The following is a 17,447-nucleotide window of genomic DNA, read 5'->3' on the forward strand; positions in this document are numbered from 1 at the left end:
GGAAGTCACATTGAGGTTGTAAAAGGCCTCATCTGGAATACTGTGTCCAGTTCTGGTCGCCCAGTTATAAGAAGAATAATATTAAGCTGGAGACGGTTCAGAAGGGATTTACCAGGTTGTTGCTGGGTAAGGAAGGTCCAAGTTATAAAGAAAGATTGGATAGACTGGGACAGGAGAGGTATATCGAAGTTTATAAAATAATGAGGGTTATAGCTAAGGCTAATGGTAGTTGCCTTTTCCCCAGGATGGGGGATTTCTAAACTAGGGGGCACATTTTTAAGGTGAGAGGAGAGAGGTTTAAAAAAGACATGAGGGGCAAATTCTTTACAAAGAGGGTGGTTTGCATGTGGAATGAACTTCCTAAGGAAGTGGTGGAGGTGGTTACAATTACAACGTTTAAAAGACATTTGGATAAGTACATGAACAGGAAAGGTTTGGAGGGATATGGGCCAGGAGCAGGCAGGTGGGACTAGTTTAGTTTGGGATTCTGTTTGGCACGGACTGGTTAGACTGAAGGGTCTGTTTCTGTGCTGTATGATTCTATGACTCTAAAAAGAAAGAAGAGAAAGACTTACATTTATATAGTTCTTTTGTAATTACAAGATGTCTTCAAGCATATTACAGCTAATGAAGCATTTTGTAGTGCAGACATTACTGTAATGTATGAAATGGCTAAGCAGCTCATTCTCAAAGGAAAACTAGGGACAAATGATAAATACCAGCCTTGACTTTGAAAACTTGTAAATGGATAATAATAATAAAAGAAAGATGGGGTTGATGCGCCTTTCTTTGTCTCTACTGTCTTCCTTTCCAGGGTCACTGATGATATCTTGGCAATGGCAAGACCATCCACACAGCTTATTAAGAAGTTCAACATCATCAAACAGTTCAAAGGGTAGGAGACACAGTAGGAACACCATGGTGTCTGACTGATTCTGAATGGAAATTCAGTTCCTCGTTAACAGTGGCCTCATTAGAAATGCAATCTTTAGAGAATGCATCAGAGTAACTTGTGTTCATGGAAAGCACTGTGTCAGCTGCTGATAACTGGTATTGGTAGCAAACCAATTGATTGCCTCAAATCTTTTTCATGCTAAAGGAGCCAGAGTTTGATGAGAGCAGGTATAACACGCAATTCTAGGACTGGAGGCAATTGGAGATAGGAAGGGGTGAAAAAATGAGGAATTTGATAACAAAGATGAAGGTTTTAAAATAATTTGCTGTTTAACTAGGAGCAAAAGAAGCCAGTAAGGAGAGGTGTGATCGGGAACAGAACATGGTGTGAATGAGGACATGTACAGATAATTTCTGAATGACTTAAAGTTTATGGATGGTTTAATGTGTGAAACTGGTCCTGGATAGATGGGAATGGTCAAATTTCAAACATAACAAAAGTATGAATAAGAGTTCAGTAATATATGAGCAGACATAGGGCAGATTCAGGCAATGGCATGGACATGGAAATGGGTGAACTTTGTGATGACCCATGGTCATTTATTTCAGAGTCTAGCTCAGCCTTTTTTCCAAGCTTCTAGGTTAGTCACAACAAATATTTAAGTTCTTTTTAGTTCCATTAAAAAGTAATAACTGTTTTATTGTAATTGATGAGGAGCCAATTACAAGTTTTCTTGCGTTAAAGAAAGAGCAAATTTATTATCTTCGAACACTGAAAAAAATAATAAAGCCCCTATATCAAGCATATATATCACCCTTGGACAGCCAGAGTCTTTCTCCAGTACAAAGAAACACATAAAAGAATACAAAATTTACAGTCCTTTGAGTATCCATGATATATAAAATCAGTGCTTTGGTTCCTTGTTTAAAGCTCAAAAGTGTTAAATCAATTCATGGAATTCAAAGATCAATAATTTGTATTTTATGTCATTGTGACAAATCTGACACCAATATCGTGAATTGTCTGGTTCAGTTACAAACAGTTGCTCAGAAGAAGAATGGAAGTGTTGGCTATGGCACGGTTTCTGTGCAAGAATCAAAGTCTTTGCCTACAGGCTTCCCTGTATTAAGTTGGAAGAAGTTTCTGCTTCTCCAATACTGGATGTTGAATAAGCAATCTGACAAATTAGGGACAACAGGGTAGAGAGAGTTAATACTGAGGTAGAGCAGGGAGTCATCAGCCTGCATGTGGAAACTAATGCTACGCTTTTAGATAACATCAATGAGGGACAGCAGAGGGCTGAGAAATAGGATGGGCTAGGAATATACCTTGGGGAAGAAGTGAGAAGAGAAGCCAATAAGATGATGCTTTACCTACATTGATAACAATAGAACACAGAGAGTACAGTTCCACCCAATAGCATTGAAGAGGCAATAGGAGATGGTGGAGGAACTCAGGGCAGAGAAGAATGCACAGTTATTTGAATACACCACAGCCACAACCGTAAGAACCAAAGATACATCCTTTCTTTCCACAGATTAAATATTAAGTCAGTGATAAACCTGCAAGTATCTGGTGAGCATGATCATTGTGGAGACCCTTTGGAATTGAAGAGTGGATTTTCATACTTACCGGAGACCTTCATGGAGAATAATAGTAAGTCCCATCACCCAGGCTGATAACCTTATGACTTCGGAAAATGAAATAAGATTGTTAACAAATTCTAGATGTGGACAAAGATAAGTATGTTTGTTGCTTGTTGTCTGACAGATTAGCCCCAAACATGCGCATGGACAATAGACACTAGATGAACCATTCTTGGTTTGCTGAGTATTTGAAGGCAGCATGAATTAATTCTCATTGTCCTCCCATCCCAGCTATGTACCTTTGCACTGTGGTCCCACTGAGTAAGTCTCCCCTCTTATAACATTGGGAACTATTGGATCCCACACAACAAACCTATTGGTTTAGCTTTAATGTGAAGAACTGTAACCATGACAACCTGCCACTACATGCACATATGATAAAAACCGAAAGAACTGCAGATGCTGTAAATCAGGAACAAAAAGAAAGTTGCTGGAAAAGCTCAGCAGGTCTGGCAGCATCTGTGATGGAAAAAACAGAGTTAACGTTTTGGGTCCGGTGACCCTTCCTAATATATGATATATGCATATATGATACTGTCTATTAAAATGTTTCCATGTGATGAATATGAGGTCTGGTGGAAAGATTTATCTCTTTTAATATTAATTTGGTTTAGGTTTATTTCAGGGAATGTCAGATTCACTTTATACATTTTAAGAGCTTCATCTCTAACAATGTGATATGAAATTAATTTGGTTAGTCTCAAACCACTTCTTGAACTCTAGCAGAAACATGCATCCATAAATAGATGTATGTTTGGATTATTTGATATCAGTCTTGCCTCTAAATTGGAAGGTCACAGGTTTAAGCCCCATGCAAGAGGTAGAGCACATGTTCTCAGTTGACATCCTCAATGCCGTATGCAGGGACTGTTGCACTGTCAGAGATGTCATCTTTTGAGCAAGATAATAAAGTGAAGCACCATCTGTGCTCTCATAGAACTATTTCAAGAACAGCAAAAACGTTCTTCCAGTCTTCTGGTTAACATTCATTGTCAGCCAATATCACTGAAATAATCCAACTGGCCAGCTACCTCACTGTTGTACACAATTTGGCTGCTGTGTTTCTCCAGACTCCTACAATGATTACTGATCAATGGTAATTCATCGATTGTCATTTTCAGACATCCTGAAGATGTAAAAGGCATTGTGTAAATTCAAGTCTTTTCCTTATAATTAGGACTAAATTGAGAAACTCACTTACAGTGTCTTAAGTCTGACTGATTAGTTTATTGGAAGCTCACTGTGCTAGTCGGATAGGACCAAGATTCAATAGTGTAGGCGTCAACATCAGCAGACCTGAGCACAGGGAAAAGCCCACCTGAAATTGAACAATGCTGTACTTGGTGATGACCCTTTTAAAGCCTGCCTGTTATGTTGTACACAAAATCAGAAGTCACGCAACACCAGGTTATAGTTCAGCAGGTTTATTTGAAATGACAGGCTTTCAGAGCATAGCCCCCTTCATTAGGTGAAGTGAGAGAGAAGCGTGCGGAACTCAGAATTTATAGGAGGAGAGAGCATAAGATCATACAAATGGTGTGAGTGCAGTGTTGAATAATAAGTCTCTGCAGGTGATTAAAAGTGTTAGATGGTGTGAGTAAAGTGTCAACAGCTGAATAGTAACTGAAGGGGATGATCTATAATCCAATTATTTGAGGCAGAGAGATAATTACAAAAAATAAAAAATAAGGTGGTGTGCTCGGGACAAACCGAATGACCGGAAAAACATGATAGGTATAAGAGTCGCATGCCGAGGGTCTAACCAAAGTAACAAGTAATCCAAAACTGTACAAACTAATTAAGGTAGAGAGATCATAACAAGTTATCAAGGTAGTGGTATCATAACAGGACAGTAAAGAAGATTTTACAGATACAGAACAGTATGGTAGGATCACATGTAGCATGACATGAACCCAAGATCACGGGGTGTGGAACTTGGGGGCTTTCAGTTTCTGCTCGGTGATTCAGTGTTGTTGTGTATCTTGAAGTATGCCTTAGGGGACGCTTACCTGAAGAACGGAGGCTGAATGCCCTTCACCGCTGAAGTGTTCCCTGACAGGGAGGGAACATCTCTGTCCGGTGACTGTTGCGTGGTGTCCATTCATCCATTGTCATAGTGTCTGCATGGTCTCGCCAATATACCATGGCTCATGGCATCCTTTTCATCTCTCTGTCCTTGATCTCTCTGCCTATAAATTCTGTGCTCTTCGTACTTCATTTCACCTCACCTGATGAAGGGGGCTAAGCTCTGAAAGCTTGTCATTTCAAATAAATCTGTTGGACTATTACCTGGTGTCGTGTGACTTCTAACTTTGTACACCCCTGTTCAACATGTTATGTTGTGTTAGCTACATTTTCTGAATTTAGCTGGCCCACTGTTAGTTTAATTGAGGGCAACTGCATATGATAATAACGGCTTTGAACGGTTTTATTCAGAATTGACAGGTGCTTATTGCTAGTATAGCAATATGGCATTGGCAGAGTTTAAAGTCTTTGTAAAGTCGCACAACGTCATTGGATTCCAAGACAATATGCCCTGGGTGTGTTCAGTGGAACAGTAAAAATGCAGATTTGTTCTGTAATCAGCACATGCTGTATCTGTCCTTGGAGTGTTTGATGGGTCACTGGACACCTGGAATGTGAAGTGTTTATTTCCCAGTAGTAATTTGTTTTGATGATTACAAAAAGAAGCATGATTCCTCTGTGCTGAATCTCTCCCCTCTCACTTCACAATCAGTTGGTAGAAAGACCCTGTGGGCTTCATTTACAAGCTGACACTGTGTAATCTCCCCGTCTATAATTAAAGATCACTGTTTTTATTTACACTTGGCTCAGCAGTAAGTGTTCATGTCTGAGGAATGGAATACACAGAGCTAGCTATCACATTCCCAGTGTCTGGGAGATAGGGACTCAGGTTGAGGTTGGTTGATTACCAGGAATGCATGACTTATAAATTATTGTTATATTTATTAATTTTTTAATGAGTGTGCAAAATATTGCATTAATTCAGTGTCTTAACAGACTCAAATCCTCCCAAATTAAATGACTCCCGGTGTGCACCGATATTTGCTGTGCACCTGGACCCTATCAGTCCTAAAGGCTGTCCAATTATCAGCTGCACAGTTTAGCTTTTGAATAATAAATAAAGGAAAATAGAGAGAGAAAAGGGAGAAAAAAGAAAATGAGGAAGAGTTAGAAAGAACGAAGAAAAGAAAGACAGGTGCCAAATGGAATCTTATCAAATTTGTCAGAGACATTTCAGAGTGTTAATTAATTTGACCTTGTCTCTAAAGACGGTAAACATTAAGATCTCACTGTAACAATGAGGTAAGCAGTCATATAAACCAAATATTGCTGATGTTGGTTGAGGACATGTAAGCATGATTGTGTGAGTCTAAACATGTGTTTGTCAGTGAGTGTGTTAACAGTGTTCTGTGAGTTAGTAAATTTGTGTGTATGCTAAATTGATGCTGGGTGAACGTGAGCTGAAGAGTATAATTCTGTATTTGATAGCGACTGAGAGAAAGCAGCTGATTTTTGTAGCCTGCTGTGGTTAGTCATTGCTGCATACACACAGGCCATGGTCAACTGACAGCTGCAACGATATTTGAATGATTGTATTGAGGCAAGAATTTTCACAGTTTGGTATCAAAGAAGGGAGAGAGAAACTTTGTTTTGCAGTTTACTATAACTCCCATCCATCTTTTCTCATTTGCAGTATACTTCTTTAACTTTGGAATGGCAGATTTTGGAGTCTCCTCGCTGGTTCGTGTGTTGGACGCAGTGAAGGTGACATCGTTTGCCATACAGGAGGGGAAGGTGGCTGTGCATTGTCATGCAGGGCTCGGAAGAACAGGTCTGTCTGGAGAACAGTCCCTCTATCAGGTTGCTGAGGACAGACAGCAGATCATTTAGATCTGGAAAGGCATAGATAGAGTGGAATCTCACATCAGAAACTGATCCCTTTGCACAACCAAATGGCTGTAGATAGTTCTGTTGGGGTAGTTGTGGCGGCCAGGTTAGTGACGATGGTTAATTGGTTCACACACTGAGATGGACAAATTTTTTTGTGTTGTGTGAGGGTGTTAAGGGATAAGGAGCAAGGCAGGTGGATGCAAGACAACCACTATGCAGCTGAATTGTGGAACAGATTTGAAGGCTTAAATGAATTTCTACTCTTCATGTTAGTTAATGATGTGTTGGTATCATCCTTGCCTCTAAGTTACTGGGTTGCTGTTCAAGTCCTACTCCAGAGATTTGACCACAGTATCTGGGCTGATCTTCCAGTGTGTACTCAGAGAGAGTGGTGCACTGTCAGAGGTGGCATTTTTCAGATGAAACGTTAAACTGAAACCTCTAAGGTGGATGTTACAGATCTCATAGTAGTTTGTGGAGGAACAGGAGCATTCTCTTTGACATCCTGGCCACTGTTTATTCCTTAACAAAGATAATTTTAAAAATATAATCTGATTATTGTCATAGTGGTGTTTGTGGGAGCTGTCAGTGAGAAAATTGGTTGCTGCATTTCTTACATTACAATGGCAATAACAATAAAAGTAGTTCATTGGCTATGCTTTCGAAGATCCTGAGGTTGCGAAAAAAATGAATGAAAGACTTTATTTTCTCTTTAATAATATAGACTAAAGTAAAAGGTACAGTCCTACCAGACCATAGCGCTGCTCTCTCATCAGCGAGAGACAATTGGTGGTGGTTTAAACTGCGGGTCATCATGCCTGAGGTGAGGGGAGGGTTGAAAAATAGAGTCCTTCATGGTAACCTCAGCTGGTGCAGGAATTGAACTCATGCTGTTAGCATCACAAATCAGCAGCCAACTGAGATAACAAACCCCCTGACTTGAAGCTGGTCAAGTAAACTGTTTGATTACTTGTATTGTTTTATCACAAATAGTCACAGATTCACTTTCTCCTTATAACTGAAGACAGTGGATTCACTGATATTATTTAACACCTATTCTTTCCTTCCTCTCAGATGTGACAAGGACAGCGTTTATTCCTCATTCCTAATTGCTGTCAGAATATGGGTCTCTCCCGAATCACTACCATCTGTGTGATGATGTGGCTCATGCCATGTTTTATTACTATGGGTATTGAAAGTAATAGCTGATTGAATTTTAGCGTGTAATTCTGGTTAGGAGCAAACATTTAGTGCCAAGTTTCTATCTGTCCTATTTTAATGTAGGTAGCTTGAATTAATTCTGAAGAAATGTAAAGAACTCCTAGTGGCTCAGTTGATGGAACCTGGTGGTTGTAAGTGGTAAAAGAGATCAGAATTCTGGTCACACTTATTCAAGAAAAGAGAGGGTAAACTTGATGACTCTAACGTTAGTCATGAGCAAAATATTAGAATCCATGATATAAAAATAGAAATTGCTGGCGAAACTCAGCAGGTCTGGCAGCATGAGAACTGGATGATGAAGAATTACCGGACTTGAAATGTTAACTCTGCTTTTTTCCCACAGATGCTGCCAGAACTGCTGATTTCAGTGGTTTCTGTTTTTGTTTCAGATCTCCAGTATCCACAGTTCTATGTTTAATCTTAGATTCCATGATCCAGTCTTCACTAATGTACATCCTCCACATGAAAAATTGTACCAATCCCATGTTCTCCTGTCCTTTTATTTCACCTTACTTCAAACAACAGTCTTAATCTGTTCTTAAATATTGAAATGGTCTCTGATATAATAACTAATGCTCTGTATAAAATAAATCCATCTGCTCTTTGTGCTAAATCTCCTACATTTAATCTTAAATTTGTATATCCTCATTGAAGACACCCTCAATCAATGGAAAGAGTCTGTTTCTATCTGCTGTATCACATTCCTTCATAACACTAAAGACATCCATCAATCACCCTCTACCCAACTTGATTCAAGCAGAAGAGCCCCATTTCTTCAAGGCATTATTCATATTTGTATTTCTTTACACCAGGCAGCATGCCCTTGAATCCATGTTCTATTCTCTTTATTGCTTCAACTTCCCCTCTAATGTTTGGAGCAGTAGGCTCCTCACACCACTCTAACTGTGGTCATACTGAAGTTTTATATAGATTGATCATTTATTTTCAATTTGGGATAACATTGTTGAACTTTTGCTAAAAACTAGTTATTGTTTAACAAATGGTGGTCTTTTGAAGAAGTGACCAATTGAACAATGTAGGAGAAGTGTATTGTGTGGATAAGTTCGGAGCAGTTTCAGTCCAATACTTAACAATTACTTTTCTGTTGACATCTGGCTACACTTAACAAGGCAGACTTATGAAAAGGAAATTTCTGACAGTACTTTGGTCATTCAGCATTTGTAGCCAGAAAAGGGAAGTATGCAGTGGGTTCAAAGACATGAAAAATATTTCATTCTTCAACTCCGACTTCCATCATTTCTGTACTGCTGGTCGTGTCTTCACATGCACTGGCCTTAAATTCTGAAATTACTTCCTGACCTCTCTACCCCTCCTTTCCTTACAGTTCATCCCTTTGACCAAATTTCTGGTCATCTGCCTGAATGTCTCTAAACAATTATCTTGTTTGATAGTCTTTCTTGTGAAGCACATGAAGATATTTTACTAAGTTAAAGGTGGTATTTCAATGTGATTTTTCTTTTGTTTTCACTCAGCCCAAAAAGTATACCCAAAGTAAGAGCAATTCACTATTCATTTCCTTGCTTTCTGATAGGAGTCCTGATCGCCTGTTACCTGGTTTACGCCACACGGGTCAGTCCCAGTGAAGCCATACACTTTGTCCGGATCAAACGTCCTTGCTCCATCCAGACCCGCACTCAGATTAACTTAGTTTATGACTTTGCCCAGTTTGTAGACTCTCACAGGACGATATTCACCGATGTGAGTTTGCATGCCCACCCTATCACCTTGAAGCAGTACCTCTACCGCCAACAGCATCTCCTGCATGGATATGAGGCCCGGCATCTCAAACACGTGCCCAAAATAGTGGACTTCATCTGCAAGAGGCTTCTGCAGGTAGCATTTGACAAGGACGACTCCTCCATGGTACAGCTGGAGGTACAAAGGGAAGTGATTGACCGCACACTAACCCTGCACATCAGAGAAACTATCACTTCCTTCATTAACTCACCAGAATTTCTCTTAGCAAACCAGGAGCCAGAAGACCCTGACAATTCACTGAGGCATCCTACCTCTGCAGCTGGCTTATTTGATCAGGCTTCTTTGCCTGCTTGGGATGCAAAGGCTCAACCCAGAATGATGCCAAGATTATTGCGGACTGTCAGCGATTCCAATCTATCTGGAATCATCTGCACACATCAAACACAGGTAACCCTGTCAAGAGCTGGCTGTATTCTAGGATTTGTAGAAAGTAACAAGGAAAGTAACAGGGAGTGGAACCTGATCAGATATTGTTTTTGGTGGGGTTTATTTATAGAATTTTGTCACATACAGAATCTGCTATAGTAAGGAGATTTAAATATGGGTCAAATACGTACGAATGTAAATGGGTTGTGGAAGGAAACTAAGATAGAGTACATGACTGGGTGGAGTGTGGATAAGCTGTTGAAAGACATTGACTATGTGGGTAGAAATTGTGATCAAGTAAAATGTACATGAGCTGATACAGGATAAAGTTGCGAGACAAAGTAGTCTTTTGTCAGTCTGTGTCAATTAAACTCTTGATATTTCTAAAACGGTGTAGCTAAGGTCCAAGACTACCCAAGTAAAAAGTAAAAAGCTTCCTGATTGTTTATTTTGGTTAACAGGAGTAGTGGTCACTTTTAGGAACCAGGTAGTTATGTCATTTTCTGGATGTTCATTTTAACATTGCCATGGAGTAGGAACAGATGTAAGCTGCATACAATTTAATGCTCCTAGTGCCACCAACCCACATGTGTTGAGTGAGTAAATTCTCATTTGTTGTTAAATTCTTATTTAAGGGCACCTGTACACAGCAACCTTTGCCAGTGAGTCAACGTCGAGCTGCGGCTTTGGAACTTGTCTTCAGTGGGCCTACCAATCCAGTGAAACGTTCTTTCAGCTATGAGGGGAAGGAGAACTTTGTTAGAGACAGAAACACGGTGCAGACTGACCATGTAGCAGGATTCAAGCTAGCAAGGCAAGGGAACTCTTTACTGACCAACACCGGCCTTTTGCCTACAACCTCAACAAAGGTATGGACTGGCATCAAATTAAGGTGTAGCGATACACATCAATATCACACCAGACACAAATTCTGTCTGCTCTTTCCTTCTACCTTATATTTACTTTAGTTTGTTTACCTAGAGGAGACTGCTTAATTGGGGAGGTTATGCCACAGTTATACAAATGAGCTCAAATTTGGAGTATGACATACAGCCTTGGTCAGCTGTTTGACTTCACAGTTGCTCCATATGGCAACAAGTCTTACATTCTAATGGTGAAAACATTTCTCCTAAATTCTCTGCTGGATTTATTGATGACTATCATGATTTTAAAACTCATGTCTGAGTCAGAAGGTTGTGGGTCCAAGTCCCACACCACACGCTTAAGCTTGAAATCTACTCACACACTTCCAGTACAGTACTGAGAGAAAAGTGGACAGCCAGAAGTGTTAATTATCAAATGAAACTGTAAGCTAAGCCTGTTTGCCCTCCCACATTGATGTAAAGTTTTTCATGATACTATGTTGGAAATGCAGCAACCAATTTGTCAATAGAATTTAAGTGTATTGGAAGCAGTTCAGAGAAAATTTACCAGATGATCATCTGGAATGACTGATAAATTTCCCCTCTTATGAAAAATGGTTGGAAAAGCTAGACTTGAACTGATGGATTTTAAAAAGTATAAGAGAAGACGTGATTGAAACATTTAAGATCCTGAGAGATCTTGACAGGGTATGTGTTTAGAGAGAGGATGTTTCCTTTTATGGGGAAATCTGGAACTAAAGGCCCCTGTTTAAAAATAAGAGGTTGTCCATTTAACACTGAGATGAGGTAAACATTTTTTTTCTCACAGAGGATCCAGATTCTTTGGAACTCTCTTCCCAGCAAGGTGGTGGATGCAGGGTCTTTTTGAATATTTTTACAGCAGAGGTAGATGGATTCTTGGTGAGCAAAGGGTTAGAACATTATCAGGGGTAGGTAGGAATGTAGATTTGATGTTACAATCGGATCAGCCATGACGTTATTTAATGGTGGAGCAGGGTCAATGGGGCAGTAGCAGACTGCCACTCCTCATTTGTATACCTCGACTGAAAGATGTTCATTTCCAGTACTGCAGTACTCCCTCAGTACTGCCTGGAGTGGAGCCTGAATCGACAACATTCTGACACTCTCCGGCATTTGCTTCTCTGGGGAGTGATGCTAAGGACACTTTGACTGGAAAATCACTGTCCAGAAGCCCCTGGTTTTCTTTTGTATGTGTATTTGGATTTCCCAACTGTCATCCTCAGAATGCATCGCTGCTTCTGAGAATGATACTCTGGGAATGGGCCCTAGCTATTCTATTGATGGAGGGTCAGAATTTGCAGTTGGCCCACATCTGCATCACTCGAAGTGTAAAAAGCTTTTTGACAAATGGATGCCAACCCATCCCTAATTTTAGCCACTGGTGAGGGGTCTGGATGCTTCTTATACATTAGGTCACAAATGAAGAACAATGACAAGAGTCTGTCACTTTACTCTTATTTTGTTTTACTCTGTAGAGCAATGTCCATTGGAGCCAATCAGTAAAAGAATCAGGCAGAAAAATGAATAAACATGGGCATCTCCTGGAAGAGGTTGCCAGGGCAATGTCAGAGCATTCACCAATGGACAACGACTTGTTGGTGAAAGTCCGTCTCTGGAAGGTAATGAGTCACAATCACGCTTACTGTTATGGGACTGTTGTGTTATTTAAAGTCAAAATTAGATTGAATTCTTGTATAAAATGGCACTTTGGGATCCAGGGTATGACTAATTTATCAGCAATACCATTAGCTATCAAGATGGAAGAAGGTGAACCAGATAGGCCGGGTTTTTTTTTGTGTCTAGTAATTTCCATGTATCTGCTCACCGCTGCCCTAACCTTTTCATCCAGTTGTGGCCCACATCCTTCTTTTTGAGAGCTATAGAACAGGTACAGCTATGATGAAAGGAATGCTTAGAAGGCATCCATTTCCTTCTGACAGATGTAATTCCAGCCCTGTTAGAAGCGTGGATATATGATCAGTTTTGATGTGATCTGTTTGAAAATAACCAAACAAACAGGATTCAGAAGAGAAATTCTTCCCTTAACCAACCTCCTTGACCCATTTACAAAGGGTGGCATGGTGGCTCAGTGGTTAGCACTGCTGCTTCACAGCACCAGGACCTGGGTTCGCTTCCTGCCTCAGGTAACTGCCTGTGTAGAGTTTGCACGTTCTCCCTTTGTCTGTGTGGGTGTCCTCCCACAGTCCAAGGATGTGCAGGTGAAGTGGATTAACCATGCTCAATTGCCCATAGTATGCAGGAATGTGTAGTCTAGGTGGATTAGTGGGGAATGCAGAGTTAAAGAGTAGGGTTGGGATTGTGGTTGGGAGGGTCAAGGCAGATCCAATGGGCCAAAAAGCCTGCTTCCACACTGTAAGGGTTCTATTATTTACAGCACAGAAACACATTGCTAGGTTCAACAAATACAGCAGTGCTCCTCTTGAGCCTCCTCTCATTCTAGTTCATTCAGCCAATCAGCACATCTTTATTCCTTAGCAGATTCTCTAGCTTAAATACATGTTATTTTTCCCAATTGCTCCATATGGCAGCAAGTTTGACATTCAAATCACTTTCTGGTAAATAATTTTCTTCTAAATTCTCTGCTGGATTTATTGATGACTATCATGTTTTTTGCACTCGTGTCTGAATCAGAAAGTTGTGGGTTCAAATCTCACACCACACGCTTGAACACAAATCTACTCACCCATTTCCAATACAGTACTGAAAGAAATCTGCGCAGGCAGAAGTGCTATTTATCAAATGAAACAGTAAGCTAAGCCTGTCTGCCCTCTCACATAGATGTAAAGTATTTCATGATGCTATGTAGGAAATACAGCAACCAATTTGTCAACAGTAAGGTTCTGCAAATGGCAATGTGATAAATAATTGGATAATCTGTTTCTGATAGTACACTGGTCAGGAATTTCCAAGTTACTATATAGCCAAAGAAGTACTTTGAAGTTTAGTCGCTATTGGAATTGAGCACACTTGCGTCTGAATGTTGCGGATCAAGTTCTAACCACAGACTTGAGCACAAAATCTAGCCACACACTTGCAGTGCCTTATTAAGGGAAAGCTCCACTGTCATAGGTGCATAGGCATTTAGGCACTCTGTTTTCGATAAGACATTAAACCAAAGCCTTGTTTGGCCTCTCAGGTGGGCAGAACAGACCCCATGTTGCTACTTTGAAGAAGTGTCCATGTTTGCCTGGCCTATATGCATTCCTCAGTTAATATCTAAAAGCAAATTATCTGTTTATCTATCTCATTGTTATTTTTGCAATTTGCAAACATTGGCTGCTATGATTCCTACATTAGTGCAATAACTACACTTCGAATGTATTAAGCAGGCTGTAAAATATTTTGCAACATCCTAAGCTACACACTGGAATCCCTTGAATGAATTTTGAACAATTGTGGTATGCATCAACTACTTGTGTGCTACTTTTTCTTTCTGTCTTATAACTCTTATGCTTTCTATCTTGCTGACGCTGTCTCTTTTTTCTGCCTGTCTGTTAGATTCCTTCTGTCTCAATTGACCTATCTGTCTTACACTGTGTCCATCATTGTAATTAAATACCCATCTCTTCCTGTTTCTGTCTTGCTGTCTGACTCTAATTTATTTTGTCATCATGTCTGCTGTTCCTTCTAAGTATCTGTCCTGATGACTCCATCTTTAACTGTCTTCCTATTTCTCACTCTATCTGCCTCTATCTCCATCGGTCTCACTCCAAGTGCCTTTCTATCTATATGTCCGACATTTTTCTTCCTGTCTCAAAGTTGCACTTTCTCTGTCACTCTTTAGCTCTTGTTTTGTGTCTTCCATTGTATCATGCTTTCTCTGTTTCAATCCCTCTTTGTATCTTTATCTTTACCTCTATTTTTTCCTTCCTCTTGTCTCTTCCCTGTACTTCTGTCTGTTTCACTGTTTCTATTGCTATCACTTTTTAAAAATTATTTCATGGGATGCACATGTCACTGTCAAGTCCATCATTAGTTGTCCATCCCTTATTCCTCTTTAGATTGCCTTCCATCTCTGTCTTCTTCCCTCTCACCATTAGGTTAATCCCACTCTCTCTAGAATCACTCTCTCCCACTTTCTATGTATGTGTTTCTCCCTGGATGTTCTCCCCATTATTCTACCTCTCCTTGATTTACTGTCTATGTGTCTCTCCAGATCTTTCTCCTTCTCTTTCTGTGATTCTCTTTAACTTTATCTTGATCTATCTGTTCATCTCATTTTAACTCCCTGGACCACCCCTTAACGGATTTATGAGTTTAATGAGTTTTCTCTTTCTACTTCTTTTGAAGATGGAGCTAAATGAGAACAAAGGGGCATGGGGTCGCCTGACTGCAGAACAAGATCCCAGGGTTCTCAGCATGCTGATGTGGAGCTGGCTGGAACACCTCAAGGTTGATCATTCTATCTGAACAGGAAATAGTTTACGGACCAGCAAGACTGAGGCAATGAGCCACGGGGCTATATTGCATTGGGTCCCAGTTACAAGCTCCCACAGCCAATAGCACAAACTCCATGCTTTTGTCTCCATTTTAAGACTGATGGCTTAGAAGGAACTCTCAATGACTTTTATTCATTCTCTGATGTGGCACTGCTGGCAAGGCTGGCATTGATTGTACTTCACTAGTTACCCTTAGAAGTAGGTGGTGAACTTTCTTGGATATTTTTGATACACCAAGTGGTTTGCTAGGTCACTTAAGAGCCTACTTAACAGTCAACTATATTATGTTGCCATAGGCATAGCACATATGCCATAAGTTACATATAAACCAGTAAAGATGGTAGATTTCCTTGCCTAAAGCTCATTTGTGAACCTGTTGGCTTTTTATAACAATCTAACAATGGCCAAGTCACTTTTACTGATCCCAGTTTTTTTTTGATTCCTAGTTTTTGAAACAGATTGGAATTCTCAACAGGCACTATGGAATTTAAGCTGAGGTTTTCTGGGTTATTAGTGCAGGTCTCTGGGTTACTGGTCCAATGATATGGCCAGTACACCATCCCAACCTACCTCAGTCTATGTATGTGAATCCTTCCCTATTGTGGTACATTAACCATCAATCTTATTTTGTACCTTCATTTGGATAATGCTTTGGAGTGATAGAAGGAGTTCTGATTGAGCTCAAAGCCTTTGGCTTTGCAGAGGAAGAATCTGCCATGTCACGGCATCACTCTCTGGGAAATCTTGTTTCGGATGTAGACAGAATCAAGTCTGGTCCCTCTAGAAAATGAACAGATCTCAGGTCTGTACTCTTGATAACAATCTGTATTTTCCAGAAAGTTGTGAGAAAATTGGGGATTGGGTTGTTGTGAATGAAATGTAACAGAGTTGATTATGTGTCTGGAATCAGCTGATTATGAATCATTGTTATTCCTCCCTGCAGAAGCCAGTTCTGTGCTCAGAAGATGTAGTGACACTGCTGTCTAATCCCGCAGTTAAAGGGACTCTGTGGGATCTGGAAAAGGTGAGTATTCTTTTCAAATAGCCTTTGTGTACAGCATAACCTCAACCTTCTATATTCATATTAACATGGCAGAAGTTGTCTGAAGATCATGAAAGTTTAACAATGGGATATAATGAGGTCCTATACTTCAGTAATGCCTGTGTTATTGTGAACATCAGTGTGAATTGTATAAGATTGATATTCATACGTTGAATTCAACAGCAAAAGCCTTTCAGAGATTTACAAGGGTTTTGTTGTAAATCTACAGTTTAGCACAAATACCAGTTTCCACCTTTCCCTTCTGGATCCTTCCCTTATCCAGCTTTTTAAAAATATTTATAATACCCAGTAGCAATTAAAATAATAACCAAAGAATTTAGGTTTTCTTTTAATTTTGAAAAACCCATCATCAAATCACCCAATTAACTCATTAACCAAATAACAATTACAAACACTGCCCACCAGAACTCCCCTCATTTAAAAAAACATCTAATATATTCAGATGTGTTATAAAACACCACCAGAACAGGGACTTGAACCTGGACCTCCTAGTCCAAAGACAGGAACGTTAATGTTGCACCACAAGAGTCCTAAACCCCCCTTTTTTATTTTAAACACGTGCTGGGGATTTCGGTTAACATTGTTCATCAGGCCCAGACCCCTCTCTTTACTTTTCACATTTTGTGGTTTATTTTTAAAAAGCATTTACAGTGTAGTTTTAATCAACATTGACTGTTGGCAAACCTTTGGAAGATGTGACAGGAACATTTGTTACCAACTTATAGAGTTTATTAGGGGGGTTCCCATCATCATTGTCCTTTCTGGATGAATGCACATGAATGCAATATCAGACATTCCTATCACCCTTAGCCCTAACAGCCTTGTTCAAATGAATATCAATGCAGACATCAGGACTACCCATTTTCTTCACTGCAAGAGATGCTTTTGGTCATGTCCCCAGCTTACGTTCCCATATTGGTGTTAGCACTCATTTCTTTCAAAATTCCTTTTACTTGGATTACTAATTCTGCTAGTTTATCATTTATTGCGACTATATGCAATGGATTTACTGTTGACACTCCATCCCCAGAGATCCCAATTATGTCCCTAATTATGCTCCTCTTCTTCCTTTCCCTGTGGGTCACTTTGACTTCCTCTAAGCTGACTTGTTTAACGACCCACCCAACTAAATCTATGTATAATACAGGTATGTGTGTGTGTGTGTGTGTGTGTGTGTGTGTGTGTGTGTGTGTGTGT

General features: G+C 39.9%; 1 protein-coding gene across 1 annotated transcript in view; it reads left to right on the forward strand.

Annotated features, from left to right (window-relative positions):
* The window catches only part of zgc:77752 (uncharacterized protein LOC393862 homolog), a 36,035-nt gene that overhangs the window by 3,709 nt on the left and 14,879 nt on the right, over window positions 1-17,447 (forward strand). Inside the window, exons 2-9 of the mRNA XM_048610488.1 lie at window positions 815-895; window positions 2,433-2,551; window positions 6,260-6,397; window positions 9,230-9,843; window positions 10,458-10,691; window positions 12,203-12,346; window positions 15,039-15,140; window positions 16,131-16,211. Coding sequence (XP_048466445.1) covers window positions 815-895; window positions 2,433-2,551; window positions 6,260-6,397; window positions 9,230-9,843; window positions 10,458-10,691; window positions 12,203-12,346; window positions 15,039-15,140; window positions 16,131-16,211 — 1,513 coding nt within the window. The remainder of the gene's footprint in view (window positions 1-814; window positions 896-2,432; window positions 2,552-6,259; window positions 6,398-9,229; window positions 9,844-10,457; window positions 10,692-12,202; window positions 12,347-15,038; window positions 15,141-16,130; window positions 16,212-17,447) is intronic.

Source organism: Rhincodon typus, chromosome 22 (genome assembly GCF_021869965.1).
Source record: "Rhincodon typus isolate 14 chromosome 22, sRhiTyp1.1, whole genome shotgun sequence".
Classification (NCBI taxonomy): Eukaryota; Metazoa; Chordata; class Chondrichthyes; order Orectolobiformes; family Rhincodontidae; genus Rhincodon; species Rhincodon typus.